At 37.6% G+C, this 23,404-nt stretch overlaps 2 protein-coding genes across 2 annotated transcripts; both read right to left on the bottom strand.

Annotated features, from left to right (window-relative positions):
* Positions 1 to 3,964, bottom strand: LOC143566351 (calcium-dependent protein kinase 28-like). The gene is made up of 12 exons (XM_077053082.1): positions 3,566 to 3,964; positions 3,157 to 3,287; positions 3,030 to 3,071; positions 2,821 to 2,932; positions 2,654 to 2,732; positions 2,406 to 2,575; positions 2,192 to 2,318; positions 1,254 to 1,369; positions 1,068 to 1,175; positions 922 to 984; positions 237 to 410; positions 1 to 158 (listed from the first exon to the last, which is right to left on the bottom strand). Exons 1-12 carry the CDS (start codon positions 3,851 to 3,853, stop codon positions 27 to 29), a joined length of 1,542 nt encoding a protein of 513 aa, XP_076909197.1. The 5' UTR covers positions 3,854 to 3,964; the 3' UTR covers positions 1 to 26.
* Positions 3,965 to 6,557: 2,593 nt separating this feature from the next.
* LOC143566350 (uncharacterized) lies at positions 6,558 to 22,894 on the bottom strand. Its single transcript, XM_077053081.1, has 33 exons — positions 22,623 to 22,894; positions 21,106 to 21,869; positions 20,871 to 20,996; positions 20,698 to 20,783; positions 20,239 to 20,347; positions 20,023 to 20,118; positions 19,825 to 19,887; positions 19,651 to 19,710; positions 19,382 to 19,450; positions 18,996 to 19,077; positions 18,701 to 18,852; positions 17,382 to 18,614; positions 16,303 to 17,304; positions 15,871 to 16,206; positions 15,522 to 15,780; positions 15,202 to 15,424; positions 14,716 to 15,103; positions 14,483 to 14,632; positions 14,153 to 14,374; positions 13,812 to 14,033; positions 13,004 to 13,657; positions 12,663 to 12,923; positions 12,236 to 12,583; positions 11,744 to 12,156; positions 9,925 to 11,665; positions 9,584 to 9,844; positions 9,213 to 9,503; positions 8,708 to 9,130; positions 8,217 to 8,648; positions 7,859 to 8,137; positions 7,223 to 7,774; positions 6,922 to 7,131; positions 6,558 to 6,825 (listed from the first exon to the last, which is right to left on the bottom strand). The coding sequence occupies exons 1-33, from the start codon at positions 22,678 to 22,680 to the stop codon at positions 6,706 to 6,708; spliced, it is 11,685 nt and encodes a 3,894-aa protein (XP_076909196.1). The 5' UTR covers positions 22,681 to 22,894; the 3' UTR covers positions 6,558 to 6,705.
* Between the last annotated feature and the right edge of the window lie 510 nt (positions 22,895 to 23,404).

Below are 23,404 nucleotides of genomic sequence, written 5' to 3'. Positions count from 1 at the left end.
TTGACCACTGTTGTTTTTTGTAATGATCATGTCATAATCCCCGAACCCATGCTTGCGGTTCTTAACAGCTTTCGGAACTCTGACAAGCTAATCTTACCATCTTTGTCGATATCAGCCTCTTCCAGAAGAGGATCTATGGAACCCTTCAGGCCCGTATGCTACAAAAGCCAATCAGAAGTTTAAAAGGTAATCTGTGATTCTTCAACAACAGAAGTCAAATAAAGTCGATGGCTTACCATTCGGAGCTCTTCAGGAGTTATATATCCATCTCTATCCACATCAAATTTCTCAAAAGCAGCCTGTGATAAATGTTGCCATTTTTCGGAGTTGTGTTCCTCCAACTGACGAACATGAAGAGTGGCTGCAACAAACTCTGTGAAATCAACAAGCCCGTCTGTGTTACTGTCTATCTGCATCACAAAAATATAATCCTTCAAGATCCTGAAAAGGGTTTAAAATATAAATACATGCATACATACAAACAGGTCATGAGACACCCACAATGTTACAAGAAAAAACGAGAAAACTACTACCAACAAATCAAAAAAACAATGTATTCTCATTTCTTTTAATTATAAGGTTAGAAATGTAAAAAACGATAAAAAAGAAGAGGATTTGAACTTTACTGTGATATATGTGTTAGATTTCAAATTTTTGAATTTTTTTATCTTATTTAATATAAAACTGATAATTTACTTAAAAGTATAAATCTAGTTATATATTTACTATTATGATTATTATACCGTCCTAATGAAGCGGGAATAAGGAATTTGCTGTCACAGAATTGTGACACGTGGCACTCTCATTTACTAATTGATTAGGTACAGAAGATATATCCAAAACTCAATCAAAAGCTGCCTGCGATATTATATTTAGTTTGACTTTTGGGGTCAAAGACCCCTTTAGAACGAACGGGCTTACTGCTTCGAGAATTTCTGAAACGCGCGATTCTTTCATCTTCCACGGAAGGTCTTGAGCAAGGGCCTGCAACAAAAGCGAGTTGATTCGAAATTAATAATACACAGTGCAACTATTGACTTTAGTTTGACTTTTGGGGTCAAACATACCTCTTTCATTTCCTCAAGGCTAATAGCACCACTTTTATCTACATCAATTGCTTGAAATTGATCTTTGAGATTCGATAGCTCCTCTTCATCAAGTGTGCTAGCCAACGCCTATGCATGGTTGCATGAATATTGAATTTCAGAAGAAAATATTTTGGATTGATTTTATAACGCGAGATAAATACTTACCCGTAGAGCAAACTGTTTTAGCCGACTGTATTTCACAAATTCACGCATGTTGGAAAGAACGGAAATGTCGAGAGGAATTTCAGAAGCATTTCCACCTTCTCGAACCCATGGGTGTGCTATAAAGATTGACATTAGAGAGGTGATTAAATGCGAGTTTTAAAAGTGATGTGGTATATGATTAAAATTTGATGAAAAGTGGTCATAACTTAGGATGCGGAATAGATTGTATGGATGTGCTTAAGCTATTTGACATTGTAATAATCAGATAATTAAATGGTTTGAGTGTTTGACAAATTCTTATCATTTAAAAATTAACATGTAAAATGGTCACCAATACATGTTTATTTAAATAAGGAGCGAGGTTTTATGAAATTAAAGTAAAATCATCTCAAGTTATGTTGAAAGGCGGTAAATAGGGAAGTAGACTTAAATGATTAGTTTTATTATTAATGCTGATATGCAACTGATTATCAAAATGATTATTTGACCCCATAAATAATTATACAATAATCAGATATAACAACACTTCCAAATCACAAAATTCCAAACAAAAGAGATCACAATCATTCTCTTGCATACTTTAAGTGAAGTTATTCTCTTAACTCATAACAGACAAACTTCAAGATATAAATTAGAGAAAATTACAAAAAATAATCATTTTCTTGGGTGTGCTATATTTATATAGCCTTATCACTAATAGTGACTTGAAATAATATGACACGCGGCACCATTGACCATACCACGTACATATTTGCGTATGCATTATTATTTGCGTATTCACAAATAGAATGTAGCATTTACAGTTTAGACAAATAAAAGTAGACATGCCATCAAAGTTTCATGCAGTCACGGCTATATGCATGAAATTGTTCTGACTAAAAAAATGATACTTTCTTAATTTTCTATATGGATTAACACGAAAGAAAGGAGAAACATACATAAGGCTTGAGCCGCGGTTAATCTTGAACGCGGATCTTTCACAAGCAATTTCTTTACAAAATCTTTGGCACTTTGGCTTATGTTAGGCCATGGTTTGCGCTTAAAATCGGGTTTGTTTCTTAACACCTATCAATTCATAAAAATCTTGTAAGTTGTAAAAGATACCATTGAATGCATCACCAATTATAGATACATTTTTATAATAACAATTACCTCTTTAAAAATCCCATTTTCGGTCTTATCCCAAAAGGGGCGACGTCCACATAGTAGAATATATGTTATGACGCCTACGCTCCAAACATCCGATTCAGGCCCGGATTTCCGCTTCAATACTTCAGGAGCAACATAGTATGCACTTCCAACAATATCAGTAAACTTCTTTCCTACCAAAAGTTAAAAAATTATATTAACAAAAACATTTAAATGCTAAAATTACATACATAACAAGATATGACATGAACCTGGTTTTATAAAGTCTGATAGACCAAAATCTGTAGCCTTTAAATGTGAATCATCTTTTTTAGACTTGAAAAGAAAATTCTATATAAATTAAAACTGAGGCAAGGTTAGCGTTGTCCTAGGAACATTATGTATAACATGAAATGGTTTTTAGTATGCATTTTCATACCTCTGGCTTCATGTCACGGTGTACCAAACCATGTAAATGACACTCTGCAGCAACTTTAAGCATTTGTCTTACAACGATTGCTGCATCTTTCTCTGAGTAACGACTATCCTTCCTGGATAAAAGAAACTAACTTTAAGATTTAACTAAAAAACTAACAGGTTTGACAAAAAAAGTCAACATCTATGAATAAGTTAAAAGTTCTTTCTTACTTCCCTAAGATCCGGTCTAATAGCTCACCACCTTCACATAACCTGAAAAGAGTAACCATAAATTTAAGTTCTTTATAACTGAAATCACTCCGAGAACAAAAAGGTTCAACGCTGTTAGTCGACATACTCCATAACTATGTACACGTAGGAGCTATCTTCATATGCATTATGGAACTGAACCACATTTTCGTGACCGCTTAAAGCTTGCAATATTTTGACTTCTCGCTTAACATCTTCCACCGCAGCCGGAGTTTTCATCTGCCGAAAAGGTCAACACAGCAGCATAACTATGGTCAACTGTTGCATCTTTGTGAAAATGATTAAACAAGTGAATTCATTAATCCGGAATCTGAATCATTTGTTAACTCATCAAATAATATTCCTGAGCTTCAAATTTTATTATAAAACATAAGCATAATTAATTAATTAATAACTGCAAAACCCTAAAATGAAAATGAATCATCATATATGTATAATTTCATAATCAAACAGACAAAATATGCTTAAAAGTATGAAACAAAATGACAAAATTTTACCTTATATTTATCAATTTTCTTGACAGCAACACGATCTCCAGTGGATTTATGAATAGCAACGTAAGTATACCCAAACTGACCATGACCCAACAATTTGCCAACAGAGTAATCATTGTCAAAATCCTTAACGTACCCAAAATCTGCTCTTGTCCCACAAGGAACAATCACTTCCTTGTGCCTTTGTCTAATGGGCTTCCCATTAGACCCACCACCTTCATCATGCTTCCTGGCGGCAGTGTTGCTGCTGTTGGAGCCACTGATCTTGGTGGTTGACAAACAAGCACCCATATTATATTATATGATCAAAATCAAGATAAAAATCAAATCTTTGATATGGGTTTTGCGGGATTTATCATAAAATTCATTACAGACAGCAATTGGGTTTATTATGTTTGGTTATGTAGATAAGAAAATCAAGAAAATGTGAAGTAAATGGGAGTAGTTGTGGTGGACGGTGGTGGTCAAAGTCAGACTTTTTCTCAAGAATATGAGAGATGAAAGAGGACCCCATGTTGATAGGGTCCAAAATATAATTTGTTCAATTTTGCCTTTATAATTTAGTTTGCTTAAATATTATTATTAAGGAATTTAAAGTTTATAGATTTTTCATGTGTTCTCCATATTCTTTGCAATGGAAATGGCCCCACATTTTGCATTATTATCATGTCTTTATTCTCATATATTTTCTAGATCCATCACTAATTCAAACATTCTAACACTAGGCACTAATGACAAATCATGGTCGCATGATTTGTCATTAGCGCCTAGTGTTAGAATGTTTGAATTAGTGATGGATCTAGAAAATTTTTTCAAGCATCAGTAAGGGTTTCCTTTTTAGTGGCTTAGGGAGTGATGGTTTCACGGTCGGGCAGACTGCTCTAAAAGCTGCTTCATACAAATTGACTAACTTGAAAATGTTTGTCTTGACAACCAAGGCGTATTTATATCGTTCGTATTTGACACTTTTGGTTTCCTCGCACATGAAGTTGTGGGGCTACTTAGTCGAGTCCAACGGGTCATGCATAGTAATGTTATAACTCCAAGATCTATCGATGTAACGTTTAAAAGATTGGGTTTTGTTATACAAAAAGGAGCTTGTAGTGCAACTTGTTGCCTGTTTGCCTTCTTTCTTGATGTAAACACTATATTTTAAAAAAAATAATTCAACGTCGATTGTATGTCGATGATTTTTAAAAGCAGACTGCTCACATTTGTTTTCACAAATTTACTGATCACGCTTGCCACTTATGTACCAAGTTGTTTTCACAAATTACCACTCATAATCAATTCCTATTGAATCTTAACTTCATGCTTATTTTTATCAATCATGCATTTCTGAAGTAATTTTTAACGCGTTTTTAATAAGAAACAATGAAATTTATTTTCACCAACCAGGCAACACGACTTCTCTCAAGGGCGGTGCCTTTTATACCATGTCCAGATGCCACATATCATATCAAGAGGGCCATGCTCCCTACCCTTGATCACTGACTTCGTCCTTTTGAACCATCTGGTTTAAAGGTGTCTGAAATGAGATTACCTTTGTACAAGTGCATGCTCCACATACTTTATGTCATTAGCCATCCTCACATGTTTCACAAATGTTAATTAAAATCGCATTTCAAATTTCTTATCGAATAAAAGGAACTGAATAACCAAAAGAACATATGAAAGCCTCTACAATTCTAAGTTGTTTTATTTAATTTTTATCATAACTTTGTTGAAGGGACTTTGTATCACTTTCGTGAGCTAAAACAAAATGTATACTAGTTTTTTATGTGTAAAAAGTTTCTTATAGAATAAAAGGAACTAAATAACCAAAAGAACAGATGAAAGCCTCTACAAATTCCAAGTTGTTTTATTTAATTTTTATCATAACTTTGTTGAAGGGACTTTGTATCACTTTTGTGAGCTAAAACAAAATGTATACTAGTTTTTTATGTGTTAAAAGTTGTTAGATGATTTTATGAGAAAAATCCGAAAGTATATTGGTTTTACACGATATTTGCCCTCTTTTAAACTAATTAGGTATACTTATTTTTATTTTTTATTATATATGGGATTTAATCTCTTAGCTCTTGACAATATAAAGCCTAATCTAATGTATATATTAAAACTTGAAATAATTTCTTACTTGCATAAAGCCAAATAATAGAGAAGGCTCCACATTATTGGTTGTAGTTTTCATTAGCGTGCAACTAGCATCATTATTTATTGACAAGCAATCACATATATAGTATCCCTATTAATTTATAATCCATAAACAAAACTAAACGTCTTAAATGTGAGACATTTAAAATATTGGTTTTGCTTTTTTTATATTTTACAGTTTTGTTTTAAGTTTTTATGATTATAGCAAAAGTCAATAGCTTTTTCTTTTTGAATAGTATATATACGTGCTAATCCAACCGTCCCCTTCGAAATTTTGACACTGCCTCCATTAACACGTGTTGAACAACAGAAGAAAGAAGACGAAGAGAGTAAATGAATAAATAATTTATACAATTTCTTCAATCCTTGTAGAGAGCATTCACAACCCATTCTCTATAATTAATATTTCTCTAAATTATGGAGAACAAAACATTCCATTTTATCAACTTTATGTTGTAACTCAAGTCAAACTTAAGACGTATGTTTTGAATTGGTCTTATAACATACAAGTATATAATGTGACCAAAAAAAAGAGAAACACACTAACCTTATACCCCAAATCAAAAATCAACATGCAATAAGAAAAATATTAAAAATAATGTAAGTTGGTTTAGTAAATGCTTGCTCATCATATCATCTTTTGACTTTGATACTTTGAAGGAACGAAAACAAAACATAAAATATAGATATAACCCAAAATTTTGTGAATAAAATATTAAGACAAAAAAATAAATTAATATACATACAGAGAAACATGTTAAAAGAAACTGAAGGGTAGGAAAGCTTCAACATAAAATATGTGATTAAAAGGATTATCATCAAACTACTAATATTGTTCGAATTAGTTACCGAATTCCATGCAACCAATTATAATTTAGTCAAGCTCAAAACAAGAGTTGTAGTTGCTTGCATATGCATAACTTAAAACTAAGATGCTGCATACCGCTAATATTACTAATGCCTTCATATCTACCAGCCTTCTTGCCAACTCAAAACCAGGGATGCCACGTAGGATCCATCATGCACAAGTTTCTTGGAGTTAAAGCTGCTTCGACAAGTTCCGTTACACCTCTTTGCACCGACTGCGGTGGATCCACCGAGTTTTCCTCCTAAAAATCCAATCCCACCCAATAATTAACATCAAAATTCACATGTAAACTACCGATAAAAAGTTAAAATGGTTCAAAACACACACACACACGTACCTCTTCTGATATGAACTGTGGGGCGATCTCATTGATCCGACCAATAACTTGCTCCACATTTGTGGTTATCTTTTGTCGAAATTCAACAGGGTTCAAACTACCGCCACCGACAACCGGGGCCAATGGCATTCCAAGTGGTCTTCTCCATGACCAAGACAACAGCTCATCACGGAAAAACATAGCTAAATGATGCCATAGATGTTGACTTTGCTGCATTTCACATGTAAAAGTAAAACCATATTAGACCCAAAACATCAGTTCTTTCTAGCCTGCCTGATAATATTTAGAAAAGAAGAATAACCTTTGGGGAAACAACAGCTTGAGCAGCTGCACACATGGCAGACACAATAAGGCCCTCGACACCAAAATGTGAGAAAAACGCCTGCAAGTTTCTAGTCAGCCGAAAAGGCACGGGTTCGTTAAACTCAATCATGCCATTGGCGTCGTAAGCTGGATGAAAATCTGTTTGGAATATTTTCCCGGTGTTCTTGGCAAACAGTATTTTATTAGGCGATCTTCCGCCTATCTGCAGCATGAAAGATGTGAAACTTGAAAGTGCCAGCTGGATGGCAAACTGCTTCTTGAAAGCCCACATATGATTCCCACTTAACAATGTTTTGTACATGTATTGTGAGAATATGTTGTCAAACACGTAATCTTTTGTGATGTGGTTGTAAGCTTGAAGACGAAGATCCACCACAGTTTCTGGTGATATTTGACCCGAGATTGCTTGGTTTAACTGCTCCTTAAAATAAGCGATCGGTTGGTCAGCCTCTTTATTGTTTCTTGAACAGTGGTTTTCATAGACCTCAAGAAAAGTACTATATGTTAAGTCATCTTCGACCATCCGCACCTGAAGTGGGGCCCATACATGCGAGTTTAGACTTGCGTATGAAAGAATCGTAAAAACATCTAATGTAGAGTGGCTCAAACATACCTGAGACCAAACAGGGATGATGATGGGTGTGTGAATGCTGATGTGGCGGCGTCTTGACTCTTTGTGCTTATCGAACATGCGATTCATCACACGGAAAAGTTGTAATATTCTTTCATCACTTCTAGCATTTGGTGTCAAAGACGTTTGGACAATAAAATGGCGTTGGGACCCATCTGAGCCAATAAGAGTCAAACGACGGAAACTGCTACCGTGTCTACGCACGATTGGGATATCGGCTCCTACCCTATCTAACTTAACGGTATGATCCGGTGCAACTTCCTGAAATGCGGTAAAAACAGGATATGAGTTAAAATAGATATTGAAAATGGTGAAACACGGAAACCGTATTTTAACTTACTTGATCGGTGAAGTACTGTCCTGGAACCTCGACCTCGACCACATGGAAGTCACGCAACACGCGACTTTCTTCCTCGAGTTTTAACACAGCTGGGAACCGATCTTCAACATTGCTTTGAAGAATGTTTTTCCAGTGTTTAAGTCTTTCGGTTAGGTCAGACAGGGTGGCGGGGAACGTAGCAGCGCTTTCAGGATCAAGATCGCGTTCAAAATCCTGCTTGTATTCTCTAACAAACTCAACATGTTTGTTAACAGCATCTGCTGAAAAACATGCCCTGCAAACACCTGAGAGCTCCCTTTTGAGAGATTGAGGAACCTCTGCAGTTGTGGCGGTTGGATATTTGTAGCAACGGTGGAGCAGAGCGTTAACCACCGCCAATAACCGCTCTTCTGGTAGTGTCACAAATCTTGAACCGATTTCCGTCAGCAAACTCTGCAAATGTCAACAGTTAGCAAACTGGATTAGAAAATAATTTGATAAAACACTTATACCTCAAGTTCACTAGCTAAGTTGGTGTGTTTGCTTCTAAGTGCTTCCATAATATCTTTAGCAGCATCAAAAGCACTAGCAGCAGAAGCAACTAAACCCATAGCATAGTTACGCCTTATAGCACTCTGAGCACTATCATTTATGTTTGTATGATTTTGCTGTTCATCAGCAACTGTGGACCGTTCAGGCTCTTGACTTTGCGAGCCACCACCATCAACAAGACCAGTTGACTGGGTTCCTTGATTAAGTTGACTTTCTGAGGCTGCAGAACCGCCAGCACCACCAGCTTGTCTAGCATTCCCATCAGGTCCGCCATTCATGTTTTGTTGCATCCTTTGTTGCGCCATTGCCATTCTACCAAACTCAGATTTATTTGCCACGTCACGCCTCTCGAGCAGATACGTACGCAGCCAGTAATATAAGGCCTAAAAGTCACAATATGATTTAATCAAATTATAATGAGTCTAAGAACCAAGAGAATGGAGAATGTATGGTGACATGGTCTACCTGAGGATACACAGTTGCGACTTTTAGTAGGACGAGTTTGCAATGTGGGGCTTCAGATCTTTGTAGGGATAATAATAGTTGTGGAATCCAAGAAAGCCAGACCCAGTGAGGTATTTGGTCAACATACTTATCAAACGCTCGTCCCACAGGCTCATTAGGAGTGTCAAAGCTGAGAAGGTAAAGAACACGAGCTAGATGGCTTCTCGAATTAGTAACACCAAATTTAATTCCGTGAAGAAAACAACTCACAGCATACTCCAACCAAATCTCATCATGTGTCTCTTTGAAAGCCTGTAAAAATGATGCAATTTAAGCTTTGACTGATGAATTAGCAACACCGGAAGTTAATAAAGTAACTAATAAATGGGTACCGTGTCACAATAGCTTCCCCAACTTATCCACCCTTTAGGAAGGTTCTTAAAAAGGCTGATGGCATTTGAATATGAAAGATTGGCGCCTTCACAATCATTTAGCTTCAACAAAAAGTCACCTTTGATGCGGAAAATTTCTGCTTTGTGTTTGACATGAAAGTATTCCAGATTAGTATTGTTAATTAAATTAAGACCATGTGTAAGCTCTCCCTTCATTTCCAGATACGCCTTTGCTTGCTCCCTGATCTTAACAAACGCCTCCTACAAACATCACAAATTGCTTATATTCAGATTCTATATCTGTAACAAGAATTAAAGTAACAAAATGCATATCATTATACCTGCACTTCCATAGTAGAGTGACCATACATTTTATCCAAAACGCTCACACAAACATCATTAAGACCCTGCTTACGTGCAATGTGGGCAAGTTTATTAACATTCCATGCCTTGTCACGGTAACCGAGATGATGAAGTTGTTCGTTAGTGTTACTGTTAGTGTTGCCAAAATCTTTGAATGCATCAATCACTGCATTATACATTTCATTTCTCCACTGAAGCAAGTCACACCAAACAGACAACTTATCCCATTCGTTTGGAGTTCTAAGCCTCCATGTTTCAAGAATGTCTTTTAAATCAGCATAGAGACCATTATGTGCGCCAACAGGAGAATTTCCAGTTTGTTTGTTTCCATTAGCAATATCTACTATAACTCGGGTTGATTCTTGAACCTCAACCAATTGTTGGAATTGCTGCAAAAGAGGAATCTTTGCATGAATAGACATCTCAGGTAATTGCCACCATTGTTCCAAAGCAAGGTCAACACCTTTACCAACAAAATTTTCAGCATCACTAACACCATTTGTATTCTTTTCATGTAGAGAAAAATACGCATGGATTATACGAAGCTTTGGAGTTTCTCCAATTTGAGCGTTTGTAATCACATGATCTTTCAAAAATGCCCAATCAGGTTGTTTCCAGAGACTATCATATAAAACTTCGTAATTATCAACAAGTTTACCAAAGTCTGACAACACGTCCCACTGACTGAGTTGACTCGCACAGAGTAACCATTGCTCTTCCCAAAGACACATCTCTGCTTTTGGTACAGTGTTATTGTAAGTACCTTGGGTTGCCTTAACCATGGCTTGGTAAAACAGACTTTGAGCCCGCTGCCAGTAACCATGTTGAACAAGTGAGAGCCCAACCCGTGTTTCACCAGTAATCGATCGTTTCTTCCATAACCCATATCTCATATCTTCCTCATTCAGCAAACGATAAAGTTCAGCAAGAGATTCAGAGCATTTTGTGTCATTCTGAAACAGCATCACGTGACTTTCTAGAAGATTTAATGCAATGTGCCATGCATTGTAAGTCTTTCCTATGTACTTTATTAGCTCACTAGGCATCCGAGGTTGAGGGTGGCTTAATTGGAGTCCTTCCAGAAGAGCTTGCACCACATTTGGCCTGTTACCTTGTTGTTTCTTATGGTAATCTTTTGATAACAGAGAGATTATCGGTTTAGCAAGTTTCACTTGTTCATCTTTGCATAATGTCACCCAGACAATTGGAAACACTAATACCCATAAATGATATGCCACATTTGCATCCGTATGTGCGAGCTCTCTCAATGGAATCACAAGATCACCAACCTGTAGCCGGCTCATTTCACTCATAAACTTGGCATGTTTTGTGACAAGGGAATCAATTGTTATTGGGGTATCTTCTGCCACATCAAACGAATCGGTAACCATAGATTGTTTTCCAGAATGTTCTGGAAGAGAACCTGCAGCCAGAAGAGAGGTAACCTTGGCAGAATTTGGAGGAAGTGTAATAGGCTTATTCTCAACTAAGATGGCAAGAAGAAGATCAAGCCCTTGTTTTAACCAGAATACATCACTCAAAGCCTCCCAATCTTGAACTTGAATAATATACTGCAGCCTTGTGAATAATGTTTTCTGAAGAGATTCGTGATAAAGAGAGAAAAACTTCATCCTCATTTCAGGATCCTTTGCCCTTAAACCGAGTAAAAACTGTCTCTCTACCTTCTGAAAAACTTCTTGGCGCAAGGATAATGGATACCTGCGAAACAAATCATCAATGAAAAGATGCAAGCTTTAATGTGTTGAACTTTATATAAGATTCAAATTTTATGCTTACTTATTCGCATCTGAACAAAGCCCATACAAGAGCTCAAGATACTTCCGGTCCCACTCTTCAACAGAACTTGTGAAAAAACTCTGCTTATCAACTTGAGAAAGCTTTTGAAGGAAAGCTACAACTTCTTTTGGAGGAAGAAAAGAAACTGAGGTGGCAGTCACTCCAGGCGTACCAAAATCATTATCAATCCATCCCTTTATTACATCAAGGATGCAAAGAAGCACTGTATGATCAGTTCCTTTTTCAGAGAGCAAGGAACTTAAAATCTGTGTTATTGACCTTTTGAAATCAGGCCCAGGTATGACCCTTTCACCAATGAGTTTAATGATAGATTTAAGATTGGTGATCACCACTCCAATATCAGAACCTTGACGAGATGAACTGACTGCAGAATCTGGATCTGTTCTTTGGCCCTGAAACATGAAGTTGTTACCAATTAGCTATACACAACATAATAAAGTACAAGTATTGTATCAAAATTCAAAGGTATACTTGTCTTGCGTGAGATCCAGGTGCAGATGCCGAGTCACGTGCTAAACGTTGAAGAACACGGGCCAGATTGAAAGGATCAATGACATTCTTTTGAACTTCTGCTAACGTTTGTATGATATACAGAACAAAGCTAATCATGGAAGCAGAGTTATCTTCACCAGCTGTTTGAGGAGCTGCAACAGATTGAAGATGCTTTTGTATAAGCTCCTCAACTTTTTGGTACAATGCTTTAACATCCGGTGGAGTACTAGCTGCTTCTGAAGGAAAAGCAACAAAAACCATTTTCAACAACGAGCATAACGACTTCCCAGCATCTAACATCTTGTACTTAAAGCAAGGCTCGAGAATCTGCAAAACATTATTGCTTAGCAAGTTAAGATGATTAGACCTTTTATATAAATCTAGACGACGACATTATGATACTTACTTGAGAAATATGAATAATATTATTACGGATGAACAAATGTGGTTGTTTCTCTAAAACTTTATTCATCACATCCAAACCCTGTGCCAGAGCTGTGGACGGGTCCTTTGACTGAGTTGGTGGGATGCTGTTTAGGAGCTTCTCTAAATAATTGAATTTAACATTAGCGTTTGGCCACACTTCCAAAGCTTGTGATAAGAGCTCTAGAGCTTGCTTATACATGAGACTTGCTTCCTTGTCCTTCGGCTCTATCACCAAGGCTACCTGTTAAGCATATATCATATTAACCAACTGCCAGCTGGCCTTAAGTTCAAAAGTTCATATTATATAAAGTAAACACTTACTCTTATCAGAAAGTTGATTATCATTTCCTCCATTGCAGCATTTGGCTTAAATTCTTCATCAGGATGTCCAGTAGATCCTGGTGTTTCTATATTTGGAATTGAGGGTCCACCAGGTGACATGACACCAAGAGATTGAAGACCAGGCTCAACCTTTAACCGCTTAGTTGAGTCTTCAGAAAACGCGGATCCATCCATAGGCCGTGCAGAGTCCGCACCAGCGGAACCCAAATTTGACCCGTCATTATTCTGACTAGTGCTTTCGTTATCATTGACTATTTTCATCTCATTTTGTCTTTGCTTTTCCCAATTGACGACCAACCCAGCAAGTTCAATGGCAAGCCGGCGATTCTCGGAAGTAGTAGTATAAGGTAAACCAAGGCGACTGAGAGAATTAACCATTTGAGGTACAAACTGGGCCCTACAACTGTAGAATAGATCTGAATGGCGAACAATGAGTTGGAATATATGGATGAGATTAGGAATTGAGTGTCCTTCCTCCACAAGAATCTTTTTTGTGTAACGTATCCAAATTGGCATACGGGAATTGTCACCAATTGGCAATCTACGCGGAAGTGCTGGCATTAATATGTCAAGGGCTTGTTTGACCAACATTTTATTCTCTGGTTGACAAGTCCTCAGAAGGGCAACAAACACCTGCAAGTTTAGCTGTGCAATTAGTAAGTTCCTAAAAGTGATATGAGATCTAAAGTAGCTAGATTTAAGCTAGTTTTACGACTTTATCAACTTGCTATCTGTGACAAAGATTCGTTTATTAATCTCAATACGTGTCTCATTTTCACGAATATACCTGTAGTATGATCTTTTCTGGAGCTTGATAGGCCTCCAAGAAGTGGCATACGTTGACAAAGGCCCACTGCTTACTAGCACTCTCTTCACGTTTTAGGTGATTCCACCCAAATTTTATGAGTTCCTTCCTATGATGAACAAGGTCATTTTGGAGATATTTGAGAAGTAAAGTAGCAAGTTGTAGTAGCTCTATCCTCAAAGGCTCATCATAATCAGCAGATACCTATGCAAGATGAGAGAATCAAAATAGAGAACTTAACAACATGAGCTGGCATAATTTATATCACTTACAGACACAGAAAATACTTAACATGAGCTGGCTCATCATAATTTATAACTCACCTCTTCAGGAGGATCCAAAAGCTTGTCAACAATTGTTTTGATGATAGCAGTATCTATAACTTCCCATGTCTGTTCATTCTGGAATGCATGAGCTAGCATTGGAAGAATCAGCATTTGCATGATGACCACCAAGTGATCATGGCCCATTTGTTTTGACTGGAATATGTCTAAAAAGTGCAAAAGGAGAGTTTTCTTCATACTGGGAGGGTAGCCCTCAGCCACCTGGATGAAAATCGCACAATTAGATTTAACAACTTACAAATAGACTTGTTTCTATTCTTAACTATATGAAGTTGCATAAGCAAGAGTCCTCTTTCAAAATACTCATACGTCAATGATGTAAAACTCCTTCAAGAAGGTAAAATCAATGCGTGTGTGGTATAAGAAGATTGAGAGGATTTCAAACAGCACACCGACTTCAGTTTTATCATGGCGTAAATAGTTTAAGAAGCATTTGACCAGCCATTTGCTCTCTTTCACCTGCATTTTGTTACAGTAGAAAAAATATCAGAATATCACACACTATATGATAATTGTGTTTCGAAGATGCATATAATACTCACTTGAACCAAACTCTGTTCCTGCTTATTCTGCAGCCGTGATATCCTTGCAGGGGACTTCCACAAAAGAACCAATGAATCAAAAACAATACGGTTACTCTGCAACCATCCAGGAATGAGTTTGACCAATGTTTTTATAAGAGCAAGGCCCTGGAAATAAGCATCTGGCAAGACATTTGGGGCAGTGGGGTTGGGTTGTGCTTGTGCTTGTGGTTGAGGTTGAGTGTTATCATCACCCCCTAACGAAGAAGTTTCCAGAGACCCCTGGGCCGTTGATGTCTCAGCCTTTGGAATGAACTCAGGAAATGCACTTAAGAGTATCTTCTCTGGTGACTTTGCAAGTTCTTCTCTTAATGGTTGACCAGCATCTGACCGAATGATGTACATTAACCTGGATCATGTCAAAAGAACAAGTTAGATGAGAACTTTACAAAGAAAAAGGGTTTCAAAGTTCAAACTTATAAGGTAAACATGTATTTTGAATCCTACCGGCGGAAATATTTAGGCTCGCATAATCGAGCAAGAAAATAATCTACAGCAGCTTGTGGATAACGATTTAAGAATTTAGTCAGTGGAAGACGATACGGACTATTGATCTCACTATAAAACTGTCCAGATAGAAGAGCTGCTTCTAAATCGATAGTCAAAGTTACAAGTTCATCAAGGAACTTTCCTGCTGCATTGGGGAGTAAGTGAAAAAGCTCGATGATAGCTGCATTAAAAGTTGATAGGAGCATACTTAGATATCAATTACAAATTTTACATTATTTAAAAAGAGAGAGAAAGGGAGAGAGAGAGAGCATCTTCACCAGCTGCTATTTTTGGTTCTTCACCACTTTTCCATGATTTTTGAATCTGTTGAAGCTTTTCTGGTTCCAGCCATCTCTTCAAATGCTCCAAAAGTTTGCCTCCCAAAGCCACATTAAACCAATTTGCTAAGAGTTCGAGAAGGCGGGCCAGACCTTGCAGCAGAGGCATATTGAGGTTCTTGGTATGTGCCAAGTTAACTAGTATAGGCCTCAGGCTGCTCTGTAGAAGTTCCATAGGCATTCGTTGCTGCAAAATAACCTAAAAGGCAAAGAGTCAACAGCCAAATAAGACACATACTAACCACATATAACATAACATTATTAAAATGCACAATAACTAAGGAAATACCTGTCTCAATCCCTCTTTAGCAACAGCTACAATTTCTGGTGTCCGGCTAGTCAAGGACTTGAAAAACATGGAAATGATTTTCGCACGCAGCTCAGAATGATTTTGAGTCTTAAAATCTGCCCATGCCATTGCTGTACATAAAAGTTCAATGCACGCTGTGCGGAGTTTAGTCAGTGACATGGCAACTTTTGGGTTCATAAACTTTGCAACCCAAACAGTCTCATCAGCCTCAGCAATCTGTAATGCTTCTTGAACAAAGTTAACTAATTCCGGAGTCAACTTGATAAGAGGAGGCCTCAAAGCAAGGCAAAAATTCAAAGCAGTCACAGTCCCAACCTATAAAATACAGACAATTAACAAGCATTCTAACAAGCAGTATGACAAAGAAGTTGATTAAGTTAATTAATTACAGGAAGCATGGTGTTTGTTTACCTGTTGTTCAACATTCTTTGACCTAAGAGGGCGCATTAGAAGAGACTGAAGCAAAGGTTGGTGTAACGGTTCAAGCAACTCAGATACTTCACTACCGGTTCGACTAGCCAAAAGTGCCAAACAAGACTGCACTGTTTTACTGACTTTTACAGTTGCATTTGTATTTAACAATTCTGAAGCAAGAAACTCAACAACTCCTTGAAAACTATGCCTGCGGGCTTCACTGTTTGCCTCATCAACATTATTCACCACCCGGAGGACCTGGGTCAAAACCTGACTAGTTTCTTCTTGTTCTTTTGCAGCATAGACAGGGAGTCTTTTAAGAACATATATAAGTCCTCTTACAACACGCACTTGGAAAACACATAAAGTTTCAACAGTGACTTTCCCGACTAACGCACCAAGACCAATAACCCCACCCATTTGAGCTTGCCAAGTGGACCCATAACAGCAGTGCAATAAACGAGGTAATAGATGATCAAAAATGGGAATTCTGACACTAGGAGGAGGTGAATAAACAGGACTCATTGATGGACTGGAAACAATCATAGGTGTACCAGGACCTGATCTTGACATGATTGCATCAGCATGCTTGGAGCGTGCTAGTAACAGAAGGGTTTCAGAAAATATGTTTAAAGCATTGAGGGCGGCTTTGGCATGGAGCCTGTTTTCATCCGCAAGCACTTCCACAAGAGCATCTAAAAAGATCAGAGGGTCCAGTTCCTTTAAATTTGAGCTGTTACCGTTTCTTTGTTTCAAACTGTTACTTGTGTTGGAAGACAGTAAAGGACCACCAAGAGGAATGGCTGAAACAGGGGCATTGGTAGAAGAATTTTCCAAGTGAAATATGATCGCAAAATGGCGACAAATATTAGCAACATATTCATCCTTGGGATCAATTAAATCAGGCTCTGCACTTGCAGCAATTATGGTCATGAGAAGGATCTTGAATACAGATTTTTCAGCCATTAGCTGTGTTTTGGTCTTGACCCCCAAGTCAGTCTGCAAGAAAAGTTTTTTAAGCATCAAATGAGAAGCAAAACATAATGAATCGAAATAGAACTTGTAACTAAACAAACCTTTACTTCGGATGCATCAGATCTTCTCCAAGATGGATCAACTGACGAGACCAGAACGGTTGATAAGTGCTTAGATATTAACCCATCATCAGTTACACGACCAGGCAAATCAAGCTGTGATGATAAGCATACTCGAAGAAACTTCAAAGCTTGTTTCCTATAAAAAGCATCCATGCTACTGTTCTTATTCATAACAGCTGATATAGCAAGATTAATACATCGATCCAAAGGTACCAAAAACGGGGTTTCAGGCTCAAACGTAAGAATTAACCGGAGCCCGTGTTCTGGGTTTTCCTTGCACTCAAGTGCAAGTGGCTCTTTAAGAAACCGTCTATTACGACCACCCAACTTGCCAAGAAGTTGTAAAGATTTACCACCCCATGGGTAGGGTGCGGGCCTTAAGTGGGACCATAATGCTAAAATCACTTCAGACATCACATTAGCCATACTTGGTTCCAAAAAATCAGGATTTAAACTATCAATCCAGAACTCGAGTGTTCTCAATCCTAAACCAACAAGTTCATCACTCCCGTTAAGACACATTACAAGTGGTTTCATCAATCGAGGAAGATGAGGTAACAATGAACTTAACCGTGCAGGGAGTGTTAAGCAAAGCTCTAGTAAAAGGTCTCTCATTTCTTCAGCTGTGGGGCCCTCAAGCATTGCCAACAACATATTCAAGCAGGGCTGTAATGTTGGAATCAAGTCTCTTAACAAAAGCTCAAATTTCCCACCACCTAATGCACGGAACATTGTTCTAAGCAGTTGTAAATAACCAAGTGGTCTCTCAACTTCACTGCCACTTTTCATGCACGCTTCCACAGTAACGAGAACATGAGGCTGTAAAATGCGTTCACAGTCTGCTGGAGCTTTGGCTACAGCACCAAATAAAAACCTAAAAAGATGTAGAACAAGTTTTGCTGCAGGGGAGTCTGGATGTTTCAGAACATCAAGTTTACTGCTAACTAGAAAATTAACCAAGACATCTGCAAATGGTCTGAAAACCTTGGGTGCTTGAAGAAGAGTAGAAACTATGTGCACAAGCTGTGTGTTGGATATCATGCATTCAAAAAGTTCTGGCATGCATAATGAGAACATATCCATAAGGTCTCGAGGTTCCATGATAGCGAAAATCTGGGAGAAAAGATGAATCATTTCTCTCTCCTCATCTTTCTCTTTGAAGAGAGCTAAGCAACGGACACCACTCTTCAAGACACCAGAAGCTCTCCATACCTACACAAAGCCATTTCTTTATTTAGTCTTAATTATCATGGTATTCTATAAAAGCATTAAAGTGTATAAACAATAAACAATAATACCTCTTCTTCTCTCAGCCCTTTAAATGGCTGTCCTGTGGATGAATTAGGCGTGCTTGCTGGAAGCATCTGTGGAGGTGTCCCATGAGTGGAAGGTGGGACCTGTGATCGGGGTAGATGTGCGTGTGTGATGCTCCATATTATTGTTTTCATTCCTGGTAATATAAAAAGATAAGATTTTAAACATTAGAATGCTCATTTTGCAGCAAACTTTTAAAGAACTCCACGGGCATGACAAAATCATTCAAGATAATGCTTAAAATGACAGATCAGATATAAAAGAATTGAAGAAAATTACCCATAACCAATGTCTTGATCAAATGCTTACAATCACTGACTTCTTTTGAATGTTCCACCGGAACCTGAATGTTCAGAACAGCCTGCGAGATAGTTTGTATGTGGAATATAGTGTCAGTGTGTCACGTGCTATCATAAACATGTATTTATAACTCAAATTCTCACTAGATATAACTACCAAAAAATTATATAGACAAAATATGTTTCATGGCTACTGTCTTCTTTTACCGTCTAGTGGGATTTAATCTAGTGGTAACTTGAAGTATTTATGGTAAGAGTTGAATTATCTAGCATTTTCAAAGAATTCTAAATATGTACCATGTACGCCTCATATCAAAAGAAAAACTTGATGCTCATGAAAAAAAAAGGTTAGTTAATCAGTATAACCTGTACTGGTAGCTCAAGCTTTGATTTTAAGGTAGATCGATCCTTTCCTTCCTCTCCATCTTCTAGTAGCTATCAGAGAAAATGAACAAAATTATTGGAATGATGCAAGAGTAATAGGACAGGAAAAGAAGCAAACATGGTCACGTATTTTTACTTTCATTTAGTTAATGCTATTATGCAAGAGTAATAGGACAGGGAAAGAACCCATAACTCGGAGATGGTTATTAGCTAAAAGAAATAAAACAAGGCTGTAGCCATGTAAAGTATACCTGAGGTATAGTACGTTTAAAGGTGCTAAACTTCCCGACAAAAGCATCCAATATACGCCCCTACACGTAGAATAAGAACAGGCTATCATTACTCTAAGAGAAAGGCCTATCTTAATTACAACTCCAGAATGAAGGGAATAGCAAACCAAGTCAAGAAGCCATATAAAATATTACCAATAAAACCCTTGCTTCATCCATGGATGGCAGATCAACGCCTTTCTCAAAAATTGGCTCCACCTAAAAACATATTCATGAAGTACACTTATGATTATTAGACAATGAAAACCAAACTAGAGCTCTGACCCCTGAAGAGGAGAAAAAAATATAGGGATAAAACAGTATTGGTCATTTAAACTGAGACCCAAGATGTACCAGATTTAACATTAACCGTGCACACGTGGTGTGGATGCTGAGAGATAATGATGCATCATGCATATTACTTGAGAATAGGTAGATAATCCTTGACAACTGTAGAAAAATGATAAAATACAACAGTAAGAGATGTAATACAAGAAAACATCACATAACACCTTATTAATACATCAATGCCTCAATATTAATGCATAAACTTTTCAGTAAGCTTCAAACCTGTGGAAGTGAGAGGTCTCCACGAACATGATGAACAATTTCTGCTAAGAGACTATACGCCAATGGTCTCAGCGTCTCAAAACAAGCCCGTCCAATTCCCACGAGAACCCTAACATAGTTCACAAAACTCTTAGAAGCTGTTTTAGATAACATATCGTACGCAAAACACTATCTAGAGAGATCAAAAGTAAGTAATTTTATTAAAAGCATTTTTCACGTATGTCCTGATCAGCGGCAGAATCAAAATTCCAAATACAATTACACCTCTTTATCTCATATTACAATAAGTGCTTGAAAAAATGAAGAGAAAAACACGTCTTATCAAATCCATCATCTTATTTTATAACCATGGACAGATAATGAGTCACATTTCAATTTGAATGAACAATGTCACTGTTGAATTTCAGTAACAAAGAGAGAGCAGATGATGAAGTTAGCAAACTATGCACAAAATATTACCTTTCTTCCAAGAGTGTATCAATCAGAGGAAATAAACCCCTCTTAAAATCTGTTCCAAGGACATGTTTCAATGCTATTAACAACTCCTGCGCATGATAAGTATATTATATATACCAGCTCACATACATATGAGAAGCATTTAACTGGGGACAAACAGATATAGTTCATACTACCTTTCTGATGGAAACAGAGTCTGAACAAGTAACAAGCAGGTTCACGATGCTTTTACATATGCTGTCCTCATGTGCCCTAATATAATCAGCAAAGCTCTTCAATAGGTAAGTCAGGAATGAGACCGTCTGCAACAACAGAGCCAGAAATAGATAAGTATACAAGATAATATTAGCCTTCACAAATGATTCGGTAAATGATTCAGTAAGACGATACAAAGACAATCTCAAAAATTACCTTAACCTGGGCCCCTTTTAGCTCAGTGAAGTGAGTCTTCAAATGTGGAGGAACCTTATCAGGACCAGGGACTGAGATAGCAGTAACCATCAATGGCAATAACTGAGGGATATTGGTTTGGACAAGCCGGTTATACAGCTGAAAGAGAAACATAACCACCAAAGGACTCTCGGTCACAATCTTGAATGACCTAGTACTTGGATTAAGTTGACCAGCCCCAGTGCTTGAGGCAGTGGAAGACCCAACTTGATCTGAAATCTCCATTGGCTTAATGTCTTCACTACCGAGCGAAGGTAATGATGACATTGATGAAGGTGGTGTTGATGGAGCCACAAGTGCACCACTTTCAAAGAAATGAGTAACTGTGTGTCTAAAGTTTTGGTAAATTTTACACACGAAGTCAAGGAAAGGCTGCACTTCAGTCTCTTGGTTTGGTCTGAAATTCCTCAATAGATCAAATATGATGCGAATGCAAATCAAACCGTTCTCCTCATTGTCAGTGGTAAGAACATGCATTGCAACTTTCAGTAGCTCTTGAACAAAAGGCCTCAGCACTTCACTGTGAGGAAGACGGTTTAGAATTTCAATAATAACGTTTCGCAGCTTATGCTCAGGGTTGTCAGTAAACTGAGGCTTTGTTATTTGATATAGGATCACCGAAAACGGGCGGAAATAACACTTAAGGAAATTCAAGTACTCCCCTGTATGTGTTATCTCTAAACTATCCCGCACCTCCATTGCCATTTGTAGCCTGTTTTGAATAGCTGTACCAAACAAAACAAAGATTTAGACTTCAGCCAACAACATAATCCAACTTAAGAAAACAGACTTCTAAAATCTAAATCACAAAACACAACCATCACATTTCTCGAGTTGTCATCACTGTAAACAACGATTCACTATCTTTCAGCCTAGAAAAATAATCTCAAACTTGTAACAAGTTCTGCATATTAACTCTAGCGATATCCGATTCATATCAATTTTAAACTCAAAAGGTCCCAAAAAATTACAAGTTCAGTAAGAGTAAGTGTGACTCATATACAGTGTTGCAAAAATTAGGACTAGTCCGCGATTAATCGCTATTCGGCCAGTGACTGACTAACCTACAGCAAATCGGCCAAATTTATCGCTAACTGGCCAAATCACCCCTAGGCGAACCAAATTGCCAACCTTTGTAAATTACATATAAAAATGTGTGTACGTGTGTGTGTGCGCGCAAAACTGAAAATTACTTAGAAAATATGTGTGTGTGTGTGTATAAAGACAAATTACATAAAATTTCCAATCCAACTAACCGCGAGTAGTTCTACAACAGTGCTCAGTTTGTCTCGTAACAAAACGCCCAAAACAATTAATAATAAAAGTAATTGAAACATCCTAGGGCTAGAAAAAAAAAACTCTTCTATAAATCGTACATCAAAACATTCATCATACACAACTGATCGTCCAAACATCACAATTAACAGAAAGTAAATAAACTAATAGTACAATAGGTAAAGAGAAAGGAAGTGTAATACGGAGGTCGGGTTCCATGAGAAGGCGAGAATGCTGCTCGAAATTCTGAATAGGACTCATGACTCCTCAAACCCTAGCTGAGGATCAAAACTGTACTTGATGATTCAAAGTCAGATTAAGAATAAAAACTGTACAGAATTAGGGCTTGTATAGTGAATTTGGGGAATTAGAAGAAGAAGAAGGCTCATGTAACTGTGTGCGTCGGAAACCTAAGCTTGATTGATTACGTGATCGGTTAGTCAAGCAGGTCTCGCACTACAAACTGCCTGCCTGCCTGCCTGCGTATATACAGCACACACCAACGGAGTTTCAGTTTCACTTGGGGTCTTATTTTATCAGGATTCTTTATATTTTTTTTTTTATTCATGAGTTTTATATAATTTACTATCAAACGATTACAATAAAGTGACAGGCAAACGGGCAACAAGCTGCGCCGCAACCCCCTTTTGAACAGCAAAGTCAATCCTGCTAAAAACGAAGCTTTGGGACTTAGAAGCTGAAGAGGTTCCGTGTACGACGCGCTGAACCCTACTCAAAAATTTCACAGCCTCTGGAGCCAGAAAACCAAATGTATCAAAGGAAAATGATAGAAAGACATGTTGATTATCTAAACAAGCTTTCTCGTGTTTAACAACTTTGCCCGATTCAGCCTTCAACGCAACCTGACCCACAACAAACCCACGGTCCCTGAGCCCAACAAGAGGAGACACTCCTGTAAGATCCACACAGGCGTGTTTCCCCCCTGCCCACCCGAACACAAGAATATCAGCTGGTCGTAAAGTAG

Source organism: Bidens hawaiensis, unplaced genomic scaffold (genome assembly GCF_021521415.1).
Source record: "Bidens hawaiensis isolate Kalapana, Puna unplaced genomic scaffold, B.hawaiensis_p1.1 tig00022872_1, whole genome shotgun sequence".
Classification (NCBI taxonomy): Eukaryota; Viridiplantae; Streptophyta; class Magnoliopsida; order Asterales; family Asteraceae; genus Bidens; species Bidens hawaiensis.
Note: the sequence above shows the minus strand (reverse complement) of the source record. Positions and strands in the feature narration are given on the sequence as shown.

What these genes read in the sequence shown, in the direction of transcription:
- LOC143566351 (XM_077053082.1), bottom strand. Translation starts at nt 3,853, where the DNA reads ATGGGTGCTTGTTTGTCAACCACCAAGATCAGTGGCTCCAACAGCAGC. An exon ending in AAAATGGGATTTTTAAAGAG is followed by an intron (nt 2,319 to 2,405) that starts GTAATTGTTATT and finishes ATGAATTGATAG; the next exon opens with GTGTTAAGAAACAAACCCGA. An exon ending in AACCGCGGCTCAAGCCTTAT is followed by an intron (nt 1,370 to 2,191) that starts GTATGTTTCTCC and finishes CAATCTTTATAG; the next exon opens with CACACCCATGGGTTCGAGAA.
- LOC143566350 (XM_077053081.1), bottom strand. Translation starts at nt 22,680, where the DNA reads ATGAGTCCTATTCAGAATTTCGAGCAGCATTCTCGCCTTCTCATGGAA. An exon ending in GAGACCTCTCACTTCCACAG is followed by an intron (nt 20,119 to 20,238) that starts GTTTGAAGCTTA and finishes ATTTTTCTACAG; the next exon opens with TTGTCAAGGATTATCTACCT. An exon ending in GATCAAGACATTGGTTATGG is followed by an intron (nt 18,853 to 18,995) that starts GTAATTTTCTTC and finishes TTATATTACCAG; the next exon opens with GAATGAAAACAATAATATGG.